This window comes from Lissotriton vulgaris, chromosome 9 (assembly GCF_964263255.1).
Source record: "Lissotriton vulgaris chromosome 9, aLisVul1.2, whole genome shotgun sequence".
In the NCBI taxonomy this organism is placed as follows: Eukaryota; Metazoa; Chordata; class Amphibia; order Caudata; family Salamandridae; genus Lissotriton; species Lissotriton vulgaris.
This window is the reverse complement of record NC_141697.1, coordinates 483,289,449-483,310,641: the sequence shown is the minus strand read 5'-3', so window position 1 is coordinate 483,310,641 and position 21,193 is coordinate 483,289,449. Positions and strand designations below refer to the sequence as shown.

Genomic DNA, 21,193 nt, shown 5'->3' with positions numbered 1-21,193 from the left:
AGTAAAAGCTAAGTTACGAGGGATTGCAAGCCTATAAGATTCGGATAGTACTGTAATGAGAAACATATCGAAATTGCCTATTTTTAATGTAATATCTTCCAGTTTTATTATGTATAGCATGTGTTTTAAAATTCCTCTTAACATTTTTTATGTCTGTGCTACCCATAGAATGCCTTTTCTTTTTAAATTTGTATAACATATAGAAAGCGGCATGGAGAGTAACAGCCTGATTTTATAAATTTTGTATGGTTTTGATATTGATGTGAAGCATTTCGATCTCATTGTTTAAAGACCACGGTCTAAATAAACAGAGTTTCTCTCTCCCATAATGTAGTGGCACAGTAGCAGTACATTTGATGGTATCCTCGGGCCATTTGATTTTGATGTGATTAGAGTTTGAGAGATTATGCACTATGGACAGCAAAAGTATTCTCTCTCTTTTCGTGGAAAATTAATGGAGGCATGCTAGCTCAGCTAGCACCCTGGTCTTGTTATTTTGCTACTGTCTGCAGGCGGGGCAGCTGTGATAGACCATTACCTTATTCCTATGGCCATGTTCTGACCAAAATGCCTTTCAATTTTACCCTGACTACAAGGTAGATGTATACTAGGAATGATATACGTCACGTAAGGTACTATAAAATCAATCATCATGCAGACATCCTCCTGTCTGCCGTAAGTAGACAGTGGGAAAAGCTATGCACTGCGGCACAGAGAAAGGATTAAGGAACAGGAAATTGTATTTGGCATGCTCTTCACAGACTAACCCATCTGCAGAAGTTAAGGCACTAACTCTTAGTCCCACTTTACTCCCTGGACTCGAACTCCGTCACCACACTTTCAAATTACTTTTTTCTAACAAAATAGATTTCCTTGGCAGAAAAGAAATGCATTATTAACGTACTCTACTGCAGGTAAGTTATCGGGATTAGACTGGGTAGGTAGACATTTTACTGATCATCATCATAATGTGCATAAGCTTTAGCTAGTAGTAAGACACTGGTTGGCAAATGTTGAATGGAAACATTTTAACAGACGTAATCTGTTATTGAACTAATAATAAAAAAACATCACTTGGACAGAAGAATGTGGTTTATGCATTGCTTGGACAGAACCTAGGAAAGGAGTTATGTACTAGGAAGTGACTAAGTGGGCACTGGGAGGGGAGGGTAGAACACCTTGGTTTTGCATTGCCATGAACATTGTAAATGGCATATTAACTGAAGCAGTTGCACAATGCACAGCCAACAATGCAGTGCCGCTAAATTAAACCATGCTGACAATGCAAAGCTTACCTATGTAACCACATATCATACATTACTAGTACCTCAGTAGTCCTTTTTATTAACTCTGGGCTTCATTCATTTGTATACTTTGCTTTTTGTAAACTAGGTTTTTTTCCCATATAGTGAATTAAAACATACACCTCTAGGTTCTTTGCAGTATTCGAGAAAACAGTATTTACATGACACGCAAACATTTATTCAATTACTAAGACTATGTTCACAAACGTAAAAACAAAATCAAACATTACTATGCATTTAGTAATATTTTAAACATTAAAACATTTCCACAAAGACTTAATGTCCTACAGACTTGTGTCTAGTATCATGACATCTATTGGCACCCGGGGGTTTCAGTTTGCCATGAGGCTATCTTAATCGGACTATGGAGGTGGCGTGGGCGGGTAGGGTACTGTGAGTTCACTGGTTTGGTTAGCTGTTAATGTGCTGTATTTGATTCCAGCTTCTGTATTCTTGAATTGAATCACTTCCCTGTTTTTGTACTTGGAATCAAACCATGCAGCAGTTAGGTCACCATAGGTGTCACTGGTGAAATGCCATTGGCAGGTAGGGAGGAAGGTGATTGATGATGGGTGGGTAGGGAGCAGATACATAATTATATGTTGTTCTAGAAAACGACTGTGAGTCAAGTGAGTAGTCAGAAATACTACCTCAACCTTTTGAATCAAAGCATTGATAAAACCATTCCAAGCTCCAAAGGAGCTTCCTAGTTCCTTGCTTCTTCTTCATTCCAAGCATTTAGCAATTCAACTTCTAATATTATTATTCTCCACCATTGGCTTTTCTACTCACCATTTAAGTTTTACATTCTCTCATCGACTCTTCACCATTAAAAACCATTCATTCATAAATCCGTCCATCCAACCATGGCTCTCAGTCTCACCATGCCTTTCAACAACATAGACTTAACCTCCCATGCATTCTTTTACCAATCAAACCACCCGTGGATTCCTTTCACCCACCTAGGCAGGCATCCTTTGACCCATACCCTTTCACCCACCTAGGCAGGCATTCTTTCACCTGTATACCCTTTAGTCCATCATTCACTCACCTGTGCAAATATGCATCATTTAGCACACGTATTACATTTCACTCCTTTCTCCTTCCATCCCTTTTCCATCAACCCATCATAGTTATAGTTCATTATGAAACTTTGTCTGTTTACTTGCAGATAGAAGAGGCCATTAAATACTCAACTCCCACTTTATCTGCTAAAGAGGTGTGTTCATAAGTCAACAGTATACCCTTGCAGTGAGTATATTATTAATTGTCAATAAGCTTATGTCTTCCCACCACCCGCCACTGCCGCTTGCTCACTCCCTTGGACTGCTGCTGCATCTGCTTGGCTGGTGCCGTCACTGCCGGCCCAGGCACTGGTGGTTGGTGCGGCTAGAAAAAACATTACATATTTTTAAGATGCCGGATACACCTCCCCTATTAATTTTTTTATAGCAAAATACAACCACAATACATCACTACAATTCAGTTACAAAATCTTCTATCAAAAATATCAGTTGGGTATTTTGTTGGTGGTAATTTTGAAAAGCCAGGTAGTCAAGAAAAACATTAATTTGTTGGTAAGGCGTGGCAGAGCTATTGACAAATCTGAGTTTTTGAAAATAAATAAAAGGGTGAACAGCTGGACATATGTTCTTGGGTGGCAAATGCAATGGGGCAGACCTCCTCATACTTCCTTCCAGCCATGGTGCACGCACTGCATGGGCATTCACTGCTAGTATACTATGGTAAATAATACATACACAACATTGGAGCCTCCAACATGACCATGGCCACTCTCTTGTTTTACTGAATTCGCAAGAGCAATTAAAAAAAAGCCTTCTCATCTCAACAAACCTGCGTAGAATACCTTAATTGGGCTTGCTATCTTCCACGACAGAGTACAAGTACTTGACCAATAGGTTCTCTGAGTCTTACAGTACCACCACTAGGCAGTGCACAAGATATATAAGGAGTTAAGGAAAGCTGATTGTCAAAGCAGAAGAAAGGAAGCTACAGACAGACTAGTACAGAGACAGTTTGAAGTGAAGTACAAAAACTTGAAATATAGAAAATAAGTAAAAAGGATAATACATATATAACAAGAATTTAGAAATGGATAGATCGAATAGGATTTGGAAAACAATTAGCAGATGGGCAAAAATATTTCAAAATAAGGAGCGGTAAAAGTTAAGGGAATAAATATTAACAATAAAAACAGGAGGACTTTCTGGGGCCGGCAGAGCATTCAGCAGCCAAACTTTGGGAGGGACATCCAGCTCCCTCACCGGCCTCATCACCCCTCTTCTTTCTCCTGGATGTTGATGTAAGACATAAGAAAAAGAAAATAAAAAAAGATTGGTGGTAAATAAAGTTCCTCTCCAAAAATATTTTTAGCAGGAAAAGGCAATCACAGTAACAGTGAACTTTTCTAAACCAGATCGCCTTGTAGTATCCCGGACCGTCCTATTCCAAATTTCCTAAACCTACCTAATCCTATTCCAAACTTACTGAACTACATTTTAGAATTACTAATAAATTGCAATGGATGATGTTATGCTTCTCATCGCACTTGCAATCTTTTAACCCCCTTTGAAGGGCCAATTCACTAAGTTCGAATTTTTCAATGCATTGATGGACACATGCATACACATCACTTGGAAATTGATCAACACTGTATGAGCTGCACAAAAATAAAGGCTCTAAGAAGTGAGAGAACATCCTAACTCCCTAATACTAACTACCACTATCTTAGTGACAGGACAATGGACTGGAGTCTCTGTATTACTTTTTTTAAAATCAGCCCAAGCCATTGCCAACAAGTACTATAAGATAGAGCCGAGCACCTGTCTAGAAAACAATTACTTAATATTTGTAAACTTAACTTACCTGCCTGTAAGTATCATGCTTGCTATTTGGGAAAAATTATTAGGACCAAGCACAAGTAATAATATTAATAATAAGTACTCACCGAGCCCTGCGACCTCAACACCTAGCAGGTCCTGTCTCGGTCCAGGACATCGGACCACCAGTGGGACATCGGCTACAGGGTGTGCCGCACCCCAGAACAGCAGTGCACAGCCTGGCGCACTGTCTCCCACTGATGCCTACTGCTCCTGTAGTCCATAACCACTGCCAGACCTGCTGCCTGCTGCCAGGGTGGCGGGGAGGTGGCAATGGAAATAAAATACCAGTGCTGCCACCTCTACCTCTGAAAATAGGGCAGGGGCTGCACCCCTTCCTCGTAGAAGGCATCTGCTTTTCACCTTGCTAGTTTTGGTGCCCTGTTCTGCCATGGTGCTGGGGGGTAGAGAGAAAAAAAGAAACAGGAAATAGAACGAAGGAAGTTAAAAAAAGGAAGTAACCAAAAGAATTAAAATCATAAAAAACACACACAAATAGAAAAAAGGTAGGATAATGAATTAAAATGCAGGAAAAATGAGTTTTTGAAGGATTTGGTAGGATGTGGCCTAGCGGATAGAGCTGCCAACTTTGGAGCTAGGGAACCAGGTTCAAGTCTCCGTGATGGTTCACCATCCTGTGATTCTGGGCAAATCACCTAATCTCCCCTTGCCTACCAAAAAATGAATATGTCCTTGTGTAATGTAACTGGTGCTCATGTAAAGCGCTCCAATATCTTTGGGTCGAGTTTGCTCTATATAAATCTGAAGAAAGAAAGTAGGCCTCAGCACCATAAACAGACTGAAAACAAGATGGCCGTGGCCATGCAAACCGTGTGGTGCCATTCACATGCGATTTCTGGTGCAACAATGCACGTCGCATTACGTTTGACTGAAAACGTAATGCTAACAGGCGCTGCAAGCAACTCCGCCTGCTCTCGGGAACTCTGCATTCTTCGCAGAAGTTTTTTACCACTTCGCTTCGCGAACTCTGCCCAGGCTTTGCTTCTATCCACTTACAGCAGTAATCAACCAAAGTAACAATATACTTCTCCCTAAATTCATGTTGCTGAATGGGGCACATTTTAGCCTCATTTTGTTAGGTAGTTCAATAAGAGAACATTCCATTTGCCCTTAGATTTGTCACAAGAGGCAAATTCAATACAATCTCTGACTTTTTGCTATCCATCCTGGGCCACCAATTATCTTCTACCCCTTAATTCCTTGTCCCCTACAAGACATAGTTTGTTCTTGGTTTCTCAGAACCATTTGATATTTTCTGGTATGTCCTTACAGTCTCTAGGCCACCCACCAAAAATGAATTATTATTTTACCTTCTTCAGTTATTCCTCTTCTTGAATAGCACATTTCCATTCTCCTTCACTGAGTGCCTCTGCTGAAATGGATAACATATTTTCCTGCAGCTGGTTATCTAAATATTAAATTCTTTTGACTGCTAGTCTAAATTGGCAATCTACAGCTAGAGTATGCGCACCTGGGAGATACTCCAGATTGAGATTGTACCCTTTCAACCCAAGTAACAAACCACAAATGCTGGATTAGATAAGTTCAGCTCCTTTTAACGAAAAACAAAAATTAGGGGTTTATGATCCATTCTTACAGTAAATGGAATTCCTCAAATGAAGAAACTAAAATGTTTAATAGCCCAATAGCAAGTGAGTGCCTCTTTCTCTACTGTAGAGTAATTACACTCTGAACATTTCAGGGACCTAGAGGCAAAGACTATAATTTTTCCTTTGCCATCAACAAACCATGCTAAGATCAGGGACACAAAAGCCTGAAGAACTGCTCTATGCTGCGTGGGAGAACCAGTTGCTCAGTTGGGAGAGAGCTGCACTGTGCCCTGTCCGATTCCTGGTTAAACAAGCTAGCAGTGAATTTTTGCAGCATCTTCAAGAAATTCACTCTTGGTTGCAGCAAGAAGCAGCGACAGCAAAGCTTGTTTCACCATTGGCGATGTAATTGGAGTCTCCCATGAGACCAACAGGAATATTGAACGCATTAGAGTTTACCAACATGGATAGTAAGTGGCTCTGGAAATGAGTTTGAGTTCAGCAGACAGATTACTCCATTACAGATATCCGATCTGCCTTAATGCAAGTGGATTAAATCCTATGGCACCTGTAATAAGGTGGGTGAGATATCGGTTACATTTGTGACAGCTAACCCATTCACACAATTCTAAATTAGGCTCACTGCCTATGTCCTCAGGGACTCTGTGAGGCAGAACAGTTTGCTCAAAGCCTTTTCTTTTTTTGTTTTTTTTATGCAAGAGAAGCTCATGTGGATGCTTTTGAATAATGCACACAATATAATTTAACACCACCAACATTTTTGTGTCATTTTGCTTGTAGCACCTTGATTCATATTTCTAAATGGTTTGGGGAATTTTATTATGTTGTTTGCTTATCTTTAATGGTGTTTAGTATTACTCCTATTATCTCTCCATGTCCCTAGTCCGATCACTCCTTTATTTCCTTTGTCATCACTCAGACCCCTTATGTCCCTCCCACTCCTGTCAATAATTTCTTAGCCCGAAACTGGACACGAGTTGACCAGAGCGAATTTCACAGTCTTTTGATCTCCTCTGCCCCTAAGGAACTGTCTTCCACCTCCGCCCAAGCTTCTAGTATTGTTAACTGGTTGGAATCAGCATGTGATAAAGTCGCTCCAATGAAAAGAAATAAAACTAAGCGTCCTCATGACGCTCAGCGCTGGTTTTCCGAGGATCTAAAAAAGGCAAAACTAGCCCTGCGGCAGGCTGAACGCCGCTGGCGGCGCTACTACACTCCTGAGGAGAAAACTATCTACATCACCCTATTAAAACAATATAAAAATTCTATCTTACAAACTAAATGTACATATTGCTCTCAAAAAATCATTAATTCCTCGTCCAAATCCAAAGACGTTTTCTCCATCGTTAATGAGCTCAATCTACCAGACCAGGTACTAGCCAAGCCAGTCCCCTCTCAGGTATTGTGTGACTCATTAAACGCCTTTTTCATTGAAAAAATTGCTCTCATCAAAAACAATATTCCGCCCTCTATCCCTTGTCTGGTCCCCGCTAGCACTTGTGGGAATCCACTGGTGCTAGACCATATCCCCCCAGTTTCCAAGCCAGAGATTTTGGCCCTCCTAAATAGAGTAAACTCTGGCTCCCCAAATGACTGCTGCCCCCCCCTGAGGTCTTAAAAGAAGCCTTTTGAGTCAGCCCCGACCCTCCACTTTCATTACTCAACAGCTCTCTGACTACAGGCACTGCTCCTGATTTTTTTAAATGTGCCGCAGTGGTGCCCATTCTTAAAAAGCCCAATGCTGATCCCCTACGACTGAGTAACTTCCGCCCCATTTCCCTACTCCCTTTTCTTAGTAAAATTCTAGAGGCCCATGTGACCAACTGTCTCAGTTCCTTCCTTGAGTCTTCCCAATTTCTGGATCCCCAGCAGGCGGGTTTTTGGCCGGGACACTCCACTGAGGCTGTTATTGTGGCTGAGATGGACGAGCTCAGGAAGGGAGCTGATAACAACATCCCCCAGGCCCTTGTGCTTCTGGATTTGTCAGCCGCTTTCAACACGGTCGATCACACTCTTTTGATCGACCGTGTCGACAGTGCCGGCATCCGGGGCACATCGTTAGAGTGGATCAGATCCTTCTTACACCATCGCTCCCAGTCTGGTTCACCTATCCTCCTTCTCAGCCACCCCTGAGAAACTTACCTGTGGGGTTCCACAAGGGTCAGCCTTATCACCACTTTTATTCAACCTATATATGCAACCCCTGATTCAATCTCTACACAACTATCCTGCCACCATCTTCAATTACGCTGACGACATTCAAATGGTCTTTAATCTTAACTCCACACCCACATCCATCGCCGACTTTCAGTCTAATATGACTTTTATTGGTGAATGGATGTGCCAAAGCCAACTGAAATTGAATCCCAACAAAATGGAGCTGGTCTTAACAGGAGGCTCCCTTAATCCCTCAAACCCCAACTTTTGGCCACCGTCTTGGGGCTCCGCTCCCTCCCCTTCTGATTCTGTAAAGAGTTTAGGGGTTACCATCAGCAAAGATCTTTCTCTCACACCCCAGATCAAGGCAGTTACTTCGTCATGTTTCTTCCACCTACGGCGAATCCGAAAAATGTCCAGGTTTCTGACCACTGAGGCCCTTGTACTAGTCATTATGGCATTGGTCATCTCCCGCCTTGATTATGCCAACGTTCTCTATGTTGGCATCCCAGCCTACCAACTTCGCCAATTACAACTGGTGCAGAATCAAGCAGCGAGACTTGTTTTCCGTCAACCTAGGTATCAACACGTCTCCCCCCTATTGAAAAAGCTTCATTGGCTGCCAGTGGCAAAACGTGGTATTTTTAAACTTGGCTGCACCATATTCAAATCATTGACTAGCCATGGCCCTGCCTTTGTAACATCTAGGATCCATAGCTATGTCCCCTCCCGTAACCTGCGCTCCTTGCACCACAATCTTCTTTCCGTCCCTTCCTTTAAGCGGAAGAAACACTGCGGCCTTGGGTTCTCCTTTTTTGCACCCAAGACTTGGAATTCTCTCCCCTACGAACTCCGGTTAACCTCCTGTTACATATCCTTCAGGAAACTATTAAAAACCCACCTGTTCCGACAAGCATGTGATGACTGAATACCTGCTCCCTGCCTCCACCTCGTGCTTATCTGTTCTAAAGCGCCATGAAACCAGTGGTGTCTGAGCGCTCTACAAATAATTTTTACATTACATTACATTACTTGAGCTGTCAGATATTGCTCTGAGGAATAGCCTGATGTTTTTGTCAAAGCTGCAGAGGATTGGGCAGAGGTTGTTAAATTGGGAGGGTCAGCCCCTCCCAAATTAGTAACCAGCTGTCTGACAATGTACTCTCATGCTCGCCCAGGCAAACACCTTTCAGTTACCTCCCTTATTTTGTATGTAATACACCTTGGCACCTACATGAGATCCAAAAACCAGAACACTACCTCTGGAAGGAAGACCCATCATATTCTGCTGTGCATCAGAGTTCAAGTTATTTAATCTCCACATTCCAGAGATTATAGAGAGATACAGTGAGATAGCCATAAAGATTATTGAGAGATGTTGGCTACAGCAGTGATCCCTTAACTTGATTATAGTAGTCCTTTGCTAATGTGTGCTTGTATTGTTAGCCAGTGGAGGTATTCCATTATATCTCCCACAGGATCCTGCAAAGAACATTTGTATATGTCCAGGAGTGCAGAAAAAGTAGTATCTCTCATAGATATGGAAGATGATCCTAAATTTGCGACAAGCCTTTTCACACACCTTCTTTCTTTTAAAAAAAATTAGGGTTGAATTTTACATTGTGTGTGTTGTATATTTCTTCCTCATATCATTAACAATACATTCTTCTATTTAAAAATCCGGCCGCAAAAAAAAATGCTTCAAGTCCTACCTTAATTTCTTTTTTGGTAGTCAAATGCACAATTAAAATACAAACAGCTCAATTTCCTACACCACAATAATACAATAATAGGGGACATTTTAGCAGTAGATTGTCCAACTCTTGTAGTTTTTCCTTCAGACATCCAAGGATCTTTTTTTTCTCACAAAATCATTGACATGCAGAAATGTTGCAACCAGGAGCATCACAGCTTTTACGTTTGTGGAGTTATTAGCACTGCCAATCCAAATAGAAGGCATGGTAAAGTTCCTCAATAGGGGGCCAGCGTAACCTAAGATTGTGGGTGTTGATGTTACTATCCCTTTCCAAGTCACTGTAAGGTCTGCAGTATGTAAAGCACACATGAAATTCAGTCTTCGGCTACTAAGGTACATGGTTAGTGGGTTGTTTTCACTTTCACCTAGTTTGTATTCGGCCTTTCACCGCTTGTCACCTTTTTGTTCTCTTGCTCCTCTCTCGGGTCCCATTAATCCTAGATTGTGTGCATTGCTCCTGCTTATCAAATTCCCGTTCTGTACTGGAGCCTGCTGCTCCCCTCACCTATTCTTGACTAGTTGTCTGCAGTATCTAGATGTGGTTTCCCTATGCCCTAGTAGTGGAGAGCAAATTGCGTTGTTCTCATTGCCAAAGTATCATATGCCTGGATTATGCATAGGGGTAAATATAGCATATGTGGATAATAAGAATGGGTTCAAGTCAGTCGGACACCTGATAAGAAGCTTAAAATAGTAATTGAACAGGGCAGGGGATTTGTAGCCCAAGTTATGAAGTTAGGACCTACTAACACATTTCTATGAAAACATTTAAAAAGGATGGCAATCTTTTTCAAAGAAAAGTTGCAGCTAAGCAGTGGCATAAAACATTATCGTTAAACAAACCTATCCATTAATGAAAACATTTTCATCTTGAGGTGTATGGGCTCCACACAGATTGATCCTACCGGAATGGAAAATCCTGCTGCAGTGATTATTGGCAAACTAAGTTAGAACATGCATATACAAGTTTCAATTCAGCAGTAAGAAGGGAACAGCTAATGTTTAGTATCGACTTTAGAAATGTAATCACAGGTCTATTGCATTGAGTCAAAGTCTTGTTAGGTGTCAGGGGTCTAATTTACAAGTCCTTGCATGAACTGTATTCCTACATTGATTTTGTTATTGCTTTACATGTGCTGGTGTGATACAATGAACAGTTAATATTAATTTTACTAAGTGATTACATTTTATGTAAACAAATTAACTTTCTAAGTTGTACATGCGTCTGGGTTTATAACACTTGTGCATGTATAGAGTAAATAGTTCAGTAAATAAAATTGATAAATCGTTGTAAATTGAAATGATTGAAGAGTAAAGATGCCAGTACTAAAAATTAAACTATGTATGGTTGATGTATCAACCTATTTTCGACGGGTAGTGTATAACTCTACAAAAGCAAACTAGTACTTGTGTTAAGGCTTTCTCAGCATGCTGGGTTCTTGAGAGTATGTTTTATTGGAGTTTCTTTAGATGTACATTGTATTCTCTTGAGCTAATTTGGGGGAATTCTAAAAATAGGTGGCATGGAGCATAAGTGGTCATTAGGTCTGGCGTTAGTCAAGACCTTTTGATTTTACTAAAATGTATGTGTACCGTACTTACTTAAAGGGGCTTTCTGCCAGCTCACTTCATTTATTAATTTGTTTTGTCATTCAAGTTCTGCTTCCGTCCACTGCAGCAAGCATCATGGGCAGTGGGACAGCCAACTTAAACCACTCGCTAGCTTAACTTTGAGTGACTGCATTTGTTCTCTTTTTCATGGCGCACATCCGCACACAAATGAGTTTTCTGCAGTGTCAGAGTTTTTGTTTTTACTTGATTATTACTTATTCCAGAGCGGTATGTGTACAGCGCCTAGAGGCCTCAGGGTATAAGTGTGATATACAAGTACGAAGTTTACAGTTTTTTTCTTTACTTTAGTGTTACCCTTGTCTTTAATCCTGATGTGATATAAGGATGCTTTCTACCAGCTGCTTTTCTTTTGAACACAGTGCACATTCCAGCTTTATCAGCTCATCTCTCTTGCTAATGTTGTTGTAAATTTGTTTGGAGTGACGTTCGTTATCTGATGCTGTTGTTACACATCATACCGCATTGTGTCCTTTTTAAACTGTTCTTGATGTAGTTATCTTCTTACTAGTATGCACACAATGAATAGCATTTATAACTTCACTCTTGTATGTCATGCTGGTATGTATTATAATTGAGGACTACAGTTATACTTATAAACAAGTTTAGTTTATATGTCCTGATTGTATGGTTTCCTGGATTCCTTTCAGTGCCCTTTTATTTAGTGCTTTTAGAGACATTTAAATAATATATCCCTATTGAAGCTGTGATATTTTTTCCAAAATGTATAGTCTGTCTATCTATTATCTATATGTTGACCTGTCTGTCTACTTAGCCCACTTTTCCGCATATCTATCAAACAGTCTTTCTGTTTTTCAATCCATCTACCTGTCTATCAACCTGTCTATCCATCTACTTATCTATCAACCCATCCGACTCCCTGTCTGTTTATCTCTCTCTATATTTCTCTCTCTATCTATCGTTGTCTTTGCAACCCCGTCTATGAATCTATCTATCTATCTTTGCATCTCTTTCTCTCTCTGCAAATCTTTCTATTTATCCATCCATCATTCTATCGCTATCTTTCGTTTCATCTATTTTTGCAACTCTATCTATCTATCTATCTATCTATCTATCTATCTATCTATCTATCTATCTATCTATCTATCTATCTATCTATCTATCTATCTATCTATCTATCTATCTATCTAATTATTTGTTTTTGTCTTTGTCACTCTACGCAGCCCCCTCTATCTATGCAATATTCTCCATGTATGCAAATGATTTTGGGGTATTGCATACAGAGTGTCTTTACAAGAGAGAGTCATGGTCTCTCTTTATATTTTATAGAAAGGGAGGGGGGTGGCCAACATCAATGGCCCAATTTGAACCCTGGAGACCCCATCCCCTAAGGCCCAAGCAAAAAGCTTTTGCCGTGGACTCCCATGTGACTCCAAGAATCTGCTGCAATTTCTTTTTAAAAAGACGCATGGGCTCCTGCGCATCTTTTTTTCAAACTCCTCGGGTTGACCAAATCCAGAGGGCATTTGGGTATTGAAGGATGGGGGCTCATGGGACCCCCCTTCTAGGTTCTTCTTAAGCCTAGAGGACACCCACCTTCCCAGGGAAATGAATAGTGTAAATGCTGGGGATGGCTCAGCGCCCCTGCTACCCAGGTGAACACCATCCTCTCTGGGGCACATTCATTATTTAATAAAAAACAATGTGGGTGAGACCCTATGGCCTCCCATGCAGCCCTAGGGCCCGCCACTGCCCCAGCACAGTAATAATATGCAGGGGAGCCAGGCGTCTCCTCTGCTGCCCCAGAGACCACCACCTCCCCGGGACACATACACATTTTATTACATAGAATTCCAGGGAGGCCCTAAAGCTTCCCCTGCAGCCCCAATGAACGCCTTCTGCGTGAGGCTCAGATAACAAAGTTTCAATGACCCCGCCCTGCTCCCCCACTGCCCTGAGGACTACCACCTTCCCGGGGTGACCATGAAATAAGGAATTTGGGGGACAATTGTTCAGCTGTCCATCAACATGGGAAAAGATGGCAACCCCTTTGCCTACTACTAAGGATAAAGAGGCAGGGTTAAATGAGTGGAGCTTGCAGATACTTTGGGGCATGTGCATACGCAGGGTAATTACAAGAGAATGTCATGGTCGCTCTTTTTATATTTTTGGAAAGGGAGGAGGCAGTGCTGCCCACCTCCCTGGGCTGATTTCAGCTCTAAGACACCACCCCCCTTTGGGACCCGGCCCCAAAAATTGTGGGGGAGTGTTGCCTTGTGGCCCCCCCTCCATAGGCTGATTTCAGCTCTAGGGACCCCATCTCAGGGTCCAGCCTTGTCACACTTGGTGCCCTGCAGTCCACCCAGGGCACCCAGTCTGCACTGTTGGGGACTGCAGGGAGAGTCTGTATCCCCCTGTGGACCCTGCTGGCTTCCAGTATTCCGCAGGAGCCGGCATTTCTCCCCTACACAGTGAGCTGCTAAACATGAAGCTCCCTGTGTGTGCAAGTGTAGTGCCAGAGGCACTATTATGGGCTGAAACCCTGTGATGACCTTTGACTACCATTATTTTAAAAGACTTTGGTGTGTTATTTTACCCTAGCCTGCATGTACAACGTCCTGCATATGCCTTGCTTCTATTAAAGGTTTATTTCTTGTAATCTTGCAGTCTTTCAGTGGCTGCTGTCACGGAGTAGAACAGCCTTGCCAATAACAGAATGTGTGGGATGTGCATTTGAAAGTATGAGAGGGAGAGAGAGGTGTGGAATTTACTTTTTGATCTTAAAGTGCAATGTTGTGAGCAGTGGTCACAAATGTGCACTGTGCTGTACATTGAAAAATGAAATATGTGATGCTATAAGCAGTGGTGCACAAATGTGCATTTTGTTGTACATTGGAAGTATTATTAAGTTCTTACTATTTGCTTTGACATGGCCTCATTTCATCCTGAATTCTGACTCTGCCTAGCTTGAGCTTTATCTTTGTGCACAGCCACGCTTGCAAGTTCTTTGGATTAATCACGTTCAAGGATTGTTTTTGTGAGAGATTGTTTAATGTACCCTTAAAGGCTTTTGTGAGCTTCATCAAGATAAAGGCTGGAATATGTGAGACTGTAGAGAGAACGTGGGAACTCCTTCCTGCCATGGAATGCTTGCTTGGAAGCTGGCCAGTCCCGGTAGGATGCCTTTGACGCAGGGGGAAGGTTCCTCGAATCTTCTAGTGTGAGTTTTGAGACTTTAAAGCTGGGTTTTGTTGACAGTTGAGTTTGGGTGCTCACTTACAGAGTAGACCTACTGCTGTAAGACAAACGGAACTTGAGTCCCAATCGAGAATCCAAGCCAGCTGTGAATGCCCCCCCCCCAGCGAGAATTGGCAAGGATGTCGACTGAACGATTGGGCTAGGTGATTTGTTTCTGCTTAGTTTCATTGTGATGCATGGTTCCAGTGGCTGTGGTCATTTGAGGTGTTTGAGTTTTGATTATTGCCATTGTGAAATAATTTGAGGTGTTTTTTTATGATGTGTGACTGAGTGAGGTGCTGATCCAAAGTAATGATTTGATGTATCTAGTGTATATATATGTCTTTCTGATCTCTTGCAGGATGTCCAGCATATTATTTTAGCTTGAGTCTTATCTCATAATATTTGCTGCTTGTTTATTCATAGTATTATTCATGCATTGAACTGCTGCATTTACCAAGGGCTCGATGTAGGGAATCCCAGATTACCGATTCTTAAATACCGAATCATACCGATTCGGTTTTTAAGAATAGGCAAATGGAATGTAGGTATTTTTACCGAAAAAATTACCGAATCGGTAAGTTTCGGTAATTACAGAATCGGTATTTACCGATTCAGTAATTGACGGTCATTCTTATGGGCCTGGAGGCCCATAGGAATGAATGTCAATTACCGAATCGGTAAATACTAATTCAGTAATTGGGGGAAACATTGAAGGTTGGCAGGGTGTCACTTTGACACCCTGTTGCACCCCTCAATTGTGTATGGGTGCACGTGTTGCAGACATACATGCCCTAAGGGCATGTATGTCTGCAACATGGCACTGTTGGAAAAGCAAAAGAAATGCTTTTTCAAAGGTTTTCATTATTTACCACCAACTTCTAGTTGGTGGTAAATAACAAATCCTAGGATGGGAAAAGCACTCATTTGAGTGCTCCCTACATTTCAGATTCGGTAATTTACCGATTTGGTATTTTTAAGAATCGGTAATTTACCGAATTCTTAAATACCGATTCTGTAAATTACCGAATCTGATATGAAGCCACTTACATATGAAAAGCCTAATTCCGGTCGGTAACGGCTAAAATTCGGTAATTTCGGCCAATACCGACCGGAATTAGGCTTCCTACATCTGCCCCAAGTGTGTTATTATTGCTTATATATATATATATATATAGCAAACAGGCTCCCAACCGCTCTAGATGCGGCTCAAACGGGCGCAGACCTCCAAAGCTCCCGCTCGAAATACAATGGTGAATTACCAGCCAGCACAGAAATTCAGTATCAGCAGTGCATTTTATTTTGCAGAAAGTGCAAGAGCAAGTGCCCTCCTTGACGCGTTTCGCTCCGCGGACGGAGCTTGGTCACATGACGCGTCAGGAGTAGGCGGTGAGTTAAATCTTAATTAAAAGCCCAAGCGCCTAAAGAAACAGGTCGCAAGGGTAATATAACAATGTAAACAAGCAATCAATTAAATATGGCGACAAAACATCAAAGTATATCATGTGAATACATATACCAGAAAACAAATCAGAGCATAGTGCTCAAACAGGCCAAGTGTCACATATTGCAAAATACAAAAGCGAGTTCATAGTAAACCAAATAAACCCTCTTTGTATATCTAATTGGAGGCAATGGTGATGTAACAATACGTTCCCCCATCACATCACAGAGAAAAAGTGATATAAACCCCCCCAAAAAAGGGAAAGAAAGTCAATTGCAAGTGCACAATGAGGTTCCTAAAAATAACATAATGGCCTGGTAAAAGGATGATCATCACGATATTGCTTGTGTATACAAATACAGAATAGTAGACCAAAAAATCAACTGTTCAATACATGGCATGAACATAGCAGCAGAAACTCTCCTAAAGAAAACTACCAAAAAATCTTTAAATGTTGGAAATATATGCAAGCTGTAAACTCATCCAAGGTGCATATAAAATCATCCATGATTTTAAAGAATCAAGTTCATCATAGTTCATCAACAATTCTTTCATTTAGAATTTCTCAATCAGAAAAAATGAATCACAAAAAAACCCTCAAACATTTAAAGACAAAAACGCACAAATGTAAAAAACATGATTCATTTCAATAATGACTCTGACAAAAACCCCACAAATTTCATAGATAGTGATGTAATTCATCAAAAGCATTAAGACCATTGGGGGATCTGGTGTCGAGCAAAGGAATAAAAAAAGCTTCTCTTTGAGGGAGGAGTTTTTCTCGATAACCACCCCTGCCAGGGTTAGCCACAGAACACAACAAACTATATTTAAGGTCTTTCAATTTTTTGTCGTGTACTGATTTGAAATGGCGTGCGACTGGGTAATTCATATCCGAGTTAACTATGGGCCGTATCTGTTGCAGAATACGTTGGTAAGCTTGCAACTTAGTGCTCCCAATATATGATAAAGAACATGTGCAGGTTAATTTATAGACTACAAAGTCACTGCGACATGTCAGATGTTCCCTGATCGGTATAACACGGTCACTAAATGCAGATGTATAATGGGTACCGTTGACTGCAAAAGTGCAGGCACGGCACGAGGTACATCTGTAAAAGCCCGGTTTATTAAGCCAAGTGGTTTTAGATTGAAGTTCTGGCTGTGTGCGGTCTAGAGAATCTTTCATAGAGGGTGCTCTCCTAAAAGTAATAGCCGAAGATTTGGGCAAAAATGGGGCTAGAATTACATCTGTCAGTATAATCGGCCATTCAGATCTAATGATTTGGCTAAGTCTGGAGCTTTGGGCGCAATATGTAGTGATAAATCTTGCTGATGTCCCACTGGTCATATTAGTGTCTAGTTTGATTTTGGGGGTCAATAAAGTTTCACGTGAACGTGCTGATACTTTACTTAAAGCCCGATCTAATACGGCTCTTTTATAGCCCCTTTGGAGAAATCTGTCTCTAGATTCTAATAGACACTGTTGAGTGACATCTTGATTACTACATATGCGTTTAATTCTGATGAATTCCCCCAGTGGAATGCTGTTGATAGTATGAGGGGGGTGAGCACTGTGGGCATGCAAGATGGAATTGCCCTCAGTGCTTTTCCTGAAAAGTTTGGTCTGTATGGTGTTGTTTTCAATGTAAATCAAAACATCCAAAAATTCAGCGGAAGTAGCTGAAATATTTGCAGTGAACTTCAGGTTCCTATTGTTCACATTGATTTCATTGACAAAATCAGCTGCCAGAGCTTGTGATCCCTTCCAGACGATAAAAATATCGTCAATGAATCTCCAGTAGGCTACTAAGTGGGGGAGCCAGTGAGCATGAGTGACGCCAAGAACATGCTTCTCCCACCAGCCAACATGCAAGCATGAATAGCTGGGGGAGAAGCATGAACCCATTGCCACCCCGCGTTCCTGGTGATAGAATCCCCAGCCAAACTGGAAAAAGTTATTAAAGAGGCAGATGCGTATCATGTCCAATAACATGAAATTGTGGTCCCTCATAGTTGCCTCCCGGGAATCAAGAAAGAACTGAACAGCGTCCAAACCCTGGAGATGGTTGATGCTGGTATAAAGTGCTTCAATATCCATCACCAGGAAACATAACTCAGGACCCCACGTGATGCAATTAATCTTTCCCATATATATATAAATATATATATATATATATATAAATATATATATATATATAAATAAATAAATAAATAAATACATAAATAAATATAGAAGCACCATCGTCAGCTGGAGGAGAAATGTTTAACCAGCTGAGTGAGGCTGCAGGTTTGAACTGTCTGAACTTGCGTGGCACAACGCTCTATATGCTAAAATAAGCCTGTCTGAATGAACCATATCCTACTATGGAAATAATGAAGTTTAAATTGAGCAAATGAACATTTGAATTTACAAAAATGAACACTAATTCTCGCATTTAAGGACTCAGGGCCCGATTCACAGAATGAACTTAAGACTCAATCCTAAACTTACTACTATTTTGGTATTCACAGAATGCACTTACTCATTTCGGTATTCACAGAAGACACTTACTCATTTCGGTATTCACAGAAGTTAGTAGTCCTAACTTTAGGACTCTTAAATGCCTTCTGTGAATACCAAAAGTCTTAAAATTAGGATTTTTCTCAATTAAGTAGTAGTAAAGTGAGGACTCACAGAAGGCATTTAGGAGTCCTAAAGTTAGGACTACTAACTTCTGTGAATACCGAAATGAGTAAGTGCCTTCTGTGAATACCAAAATAGTAGTATGTCAAGACTTTCTATGTATCTGCCTTTGCATGGCACTCTGTAATGAGGAGTTACAAAAAGATTATTAACAAAAGCATTAGCAAAGGTAAGAGTTTATCCGTTGATGCCAGATCGGTTGGGTTTTTATTTTTGTGGTCTAGTTTTTGCCACAACCTTTTGATTATACTAAAAGTATGTGTATAACACAGAAGTTATAGGTATTTTAGCCAGACATCATCCATTAATCTGTTGTTGTGTCAATCATATTTGTCTTACAAACACTCCAGCATGCATCGGGGCAGAGATCAGGCCACTTTAGCCATTTGCTTTCTTCCCTGTGAGTTATGGCAGGTTGCCCATTCACACAGAACACATACAAGGACAAGGTTGTTCCTTGCAGTGCAAGGGACTACTATGGTAATGTGTGCTTTTATGAAACCAACATTTCTTTTTGCCTTCAGACAATATTTTTTCTTTTCTTTTTTTAGATTGAAGATGATCTGACAGATTCCCCAACAATAATGTTTTGCAAAGCCATGACAGAACAAAACAAGAATTGTCAAAGTCAAGAGGCTGGGGGCCAACGTCAAACCTACTGGTTTTGCCAATTCTTGTTTTTGTTGTTGGGAGCAATTAATTGCCTATGGTAGAACATGTTTTTTTTAATAAGGTGGAAAACATTTGTAAAAATGATTAATACATTATTTTCAACAGAGGTCAATATGTATTGAACAATGTCATGACTTTCATACTAAGCATTTTGAGAATAATAATTTACTGATGCATATGAAAAAAGATAATGAAAAGCTGTGAAACTAATTTTCAGAAACATTCTTCATAAAACCAGAAATCTACAATTTCATTTGTTAACATTTCAAAAAATAGGACGACTTAAAATTATTCTGTTTCCATTGATATACTTGTGGCACCATATATATTGTAAAATAGAGAAGCTGTAAGGGCTTTATGAGCTTTGTTAAGGCATTTAGTATGACTAAAGAACTTGCTGGTAATCAATGTGCCAATGTGCAAAAATGTGAGCAGTCTGTATATTGAACTATTTGCCAGATATGCAGCATATAATTCTAATCTGCTTTACTGCATTACAGAAAATGCTAATCCATATTTACACTACAAATCAAAATACATTATACTAAAGCCTGTATTGGCAATTGTATACACACAGTAGTTATTTATCAAACCTATGTTTCAGAAGTGCATTCCAATTGTAGTCACATCCACTTACTTTGAGCACTTTTAAGCTGAGTTGTCCCAACGTTAGCTGTATAGAAAAGAAATGTATTTTTGTTTTTAAAGTAACTTGATTTACAGGAAAAGCGCTTCGCTGCCTTCTGGCTAGGGTTGCGCCATAGCAAAAACGTATACATACATACAAACTGTCAAAACATATAGCCATGTTTACATCAATTTTGTGTAATATTTTGAAATGCAACAAGAACATTATTACATAAATCTAAAAATGTTCATCTAGAAATTTCAGAAAGATAAAACAAATTAAAAGGAAAAAGAACTTATCTGTAACCATGGTTCCTCTGGTTAAGTATTCACAATAGACACAATGGGATAATGATTCTTTAAAACATTTCTTCAAAGATTTTTAAGGTAGATACATAGAATTTGAAGATGGAGACTACCTCGTGAATAATAATGTTAGTCCATTTAATAATAATACTAAATAAGAGAAAATTGATGAACAGGTGTGCAACGGCTTTCCTCATGTGCATTACTCATAACATTTTCAACATGTATTCCAATGCTAGTCTGTGTTAGTCAGTGCAATTGTTCCCCTATTACATTATTTAAATATCACTGGTATATTTTCAAGCTCTTCTTTTGGGAGGGGTTTGCGTTATTTTACTATCCTTTTGGGAACAAATAAAACTCATATGCCTATCCAAACTACACCCACTACTAACGTAATTGTAAGAGCGATATGAGCACAATACATTTTTTCCCTTTGTACTCAGTTTATCCAAATTAGGAATTTAAATACTTCTGTCATGTCCAGGCTGTGAATATGTGGTAAATCCAAGGACCTAACATCATTTGACAGTTTATGTCTGAACTGTTTGTAAACTGCCTTTATCCTTTTATCCTTCTAAAGATTCATTCCTAAGAAACAGTTCCAATTCTCTAGGTAAAGCATGACTAGTGATGTGATATAGCACCCTTACCCTTTCTGCTGGTTACTCAATCATGTACATCATAAAATATTATGTTGTGGTCATTATGACTCAAGAGGTAGTGCAAAGAGACAAGTGCAAACTGTTTTGTGTCACTTTTGCAGTGCGAATTGTGTTTATGAAAATGTTGCTGTTGGTAACATAAATGGCTGTACAGAATCTAACAAATGAAGAAATAACATGAACAAAGCTGTCTAGCACGTGGTACCATTTTATTTCTGAAGGTGTTGTTTACACCCAGCTGAAACACTAGGATCTAA

The 21,193-nt window shown here is 40.2% G+C and overlaps 1 protein-coding gene across 1 annotated transcript in view; it reads right to left on the bottom strand.

Annotated features, from left to right (window-relative positions):
- Nucleotides 1-21,193, bottom strand: part of KCNH5 (potassium voltage-gated channel subfamily H member 5) — an 815,449-nt gene that overhangs the window by 502,539 nt on the left and 291,717 nt on the right. The window contains exon 5 of the mRNA XM_086937941.1: nucleotides 19,976-20,011. Within this exon, the coding sequence (XP_086794067.1) occupies nucleotides 19,976-20,011 (36 nt within the window). The remainder of the gene's footprint in view (nucleotides 1-19,975; nucleotides 20,012-21,193) is intronic.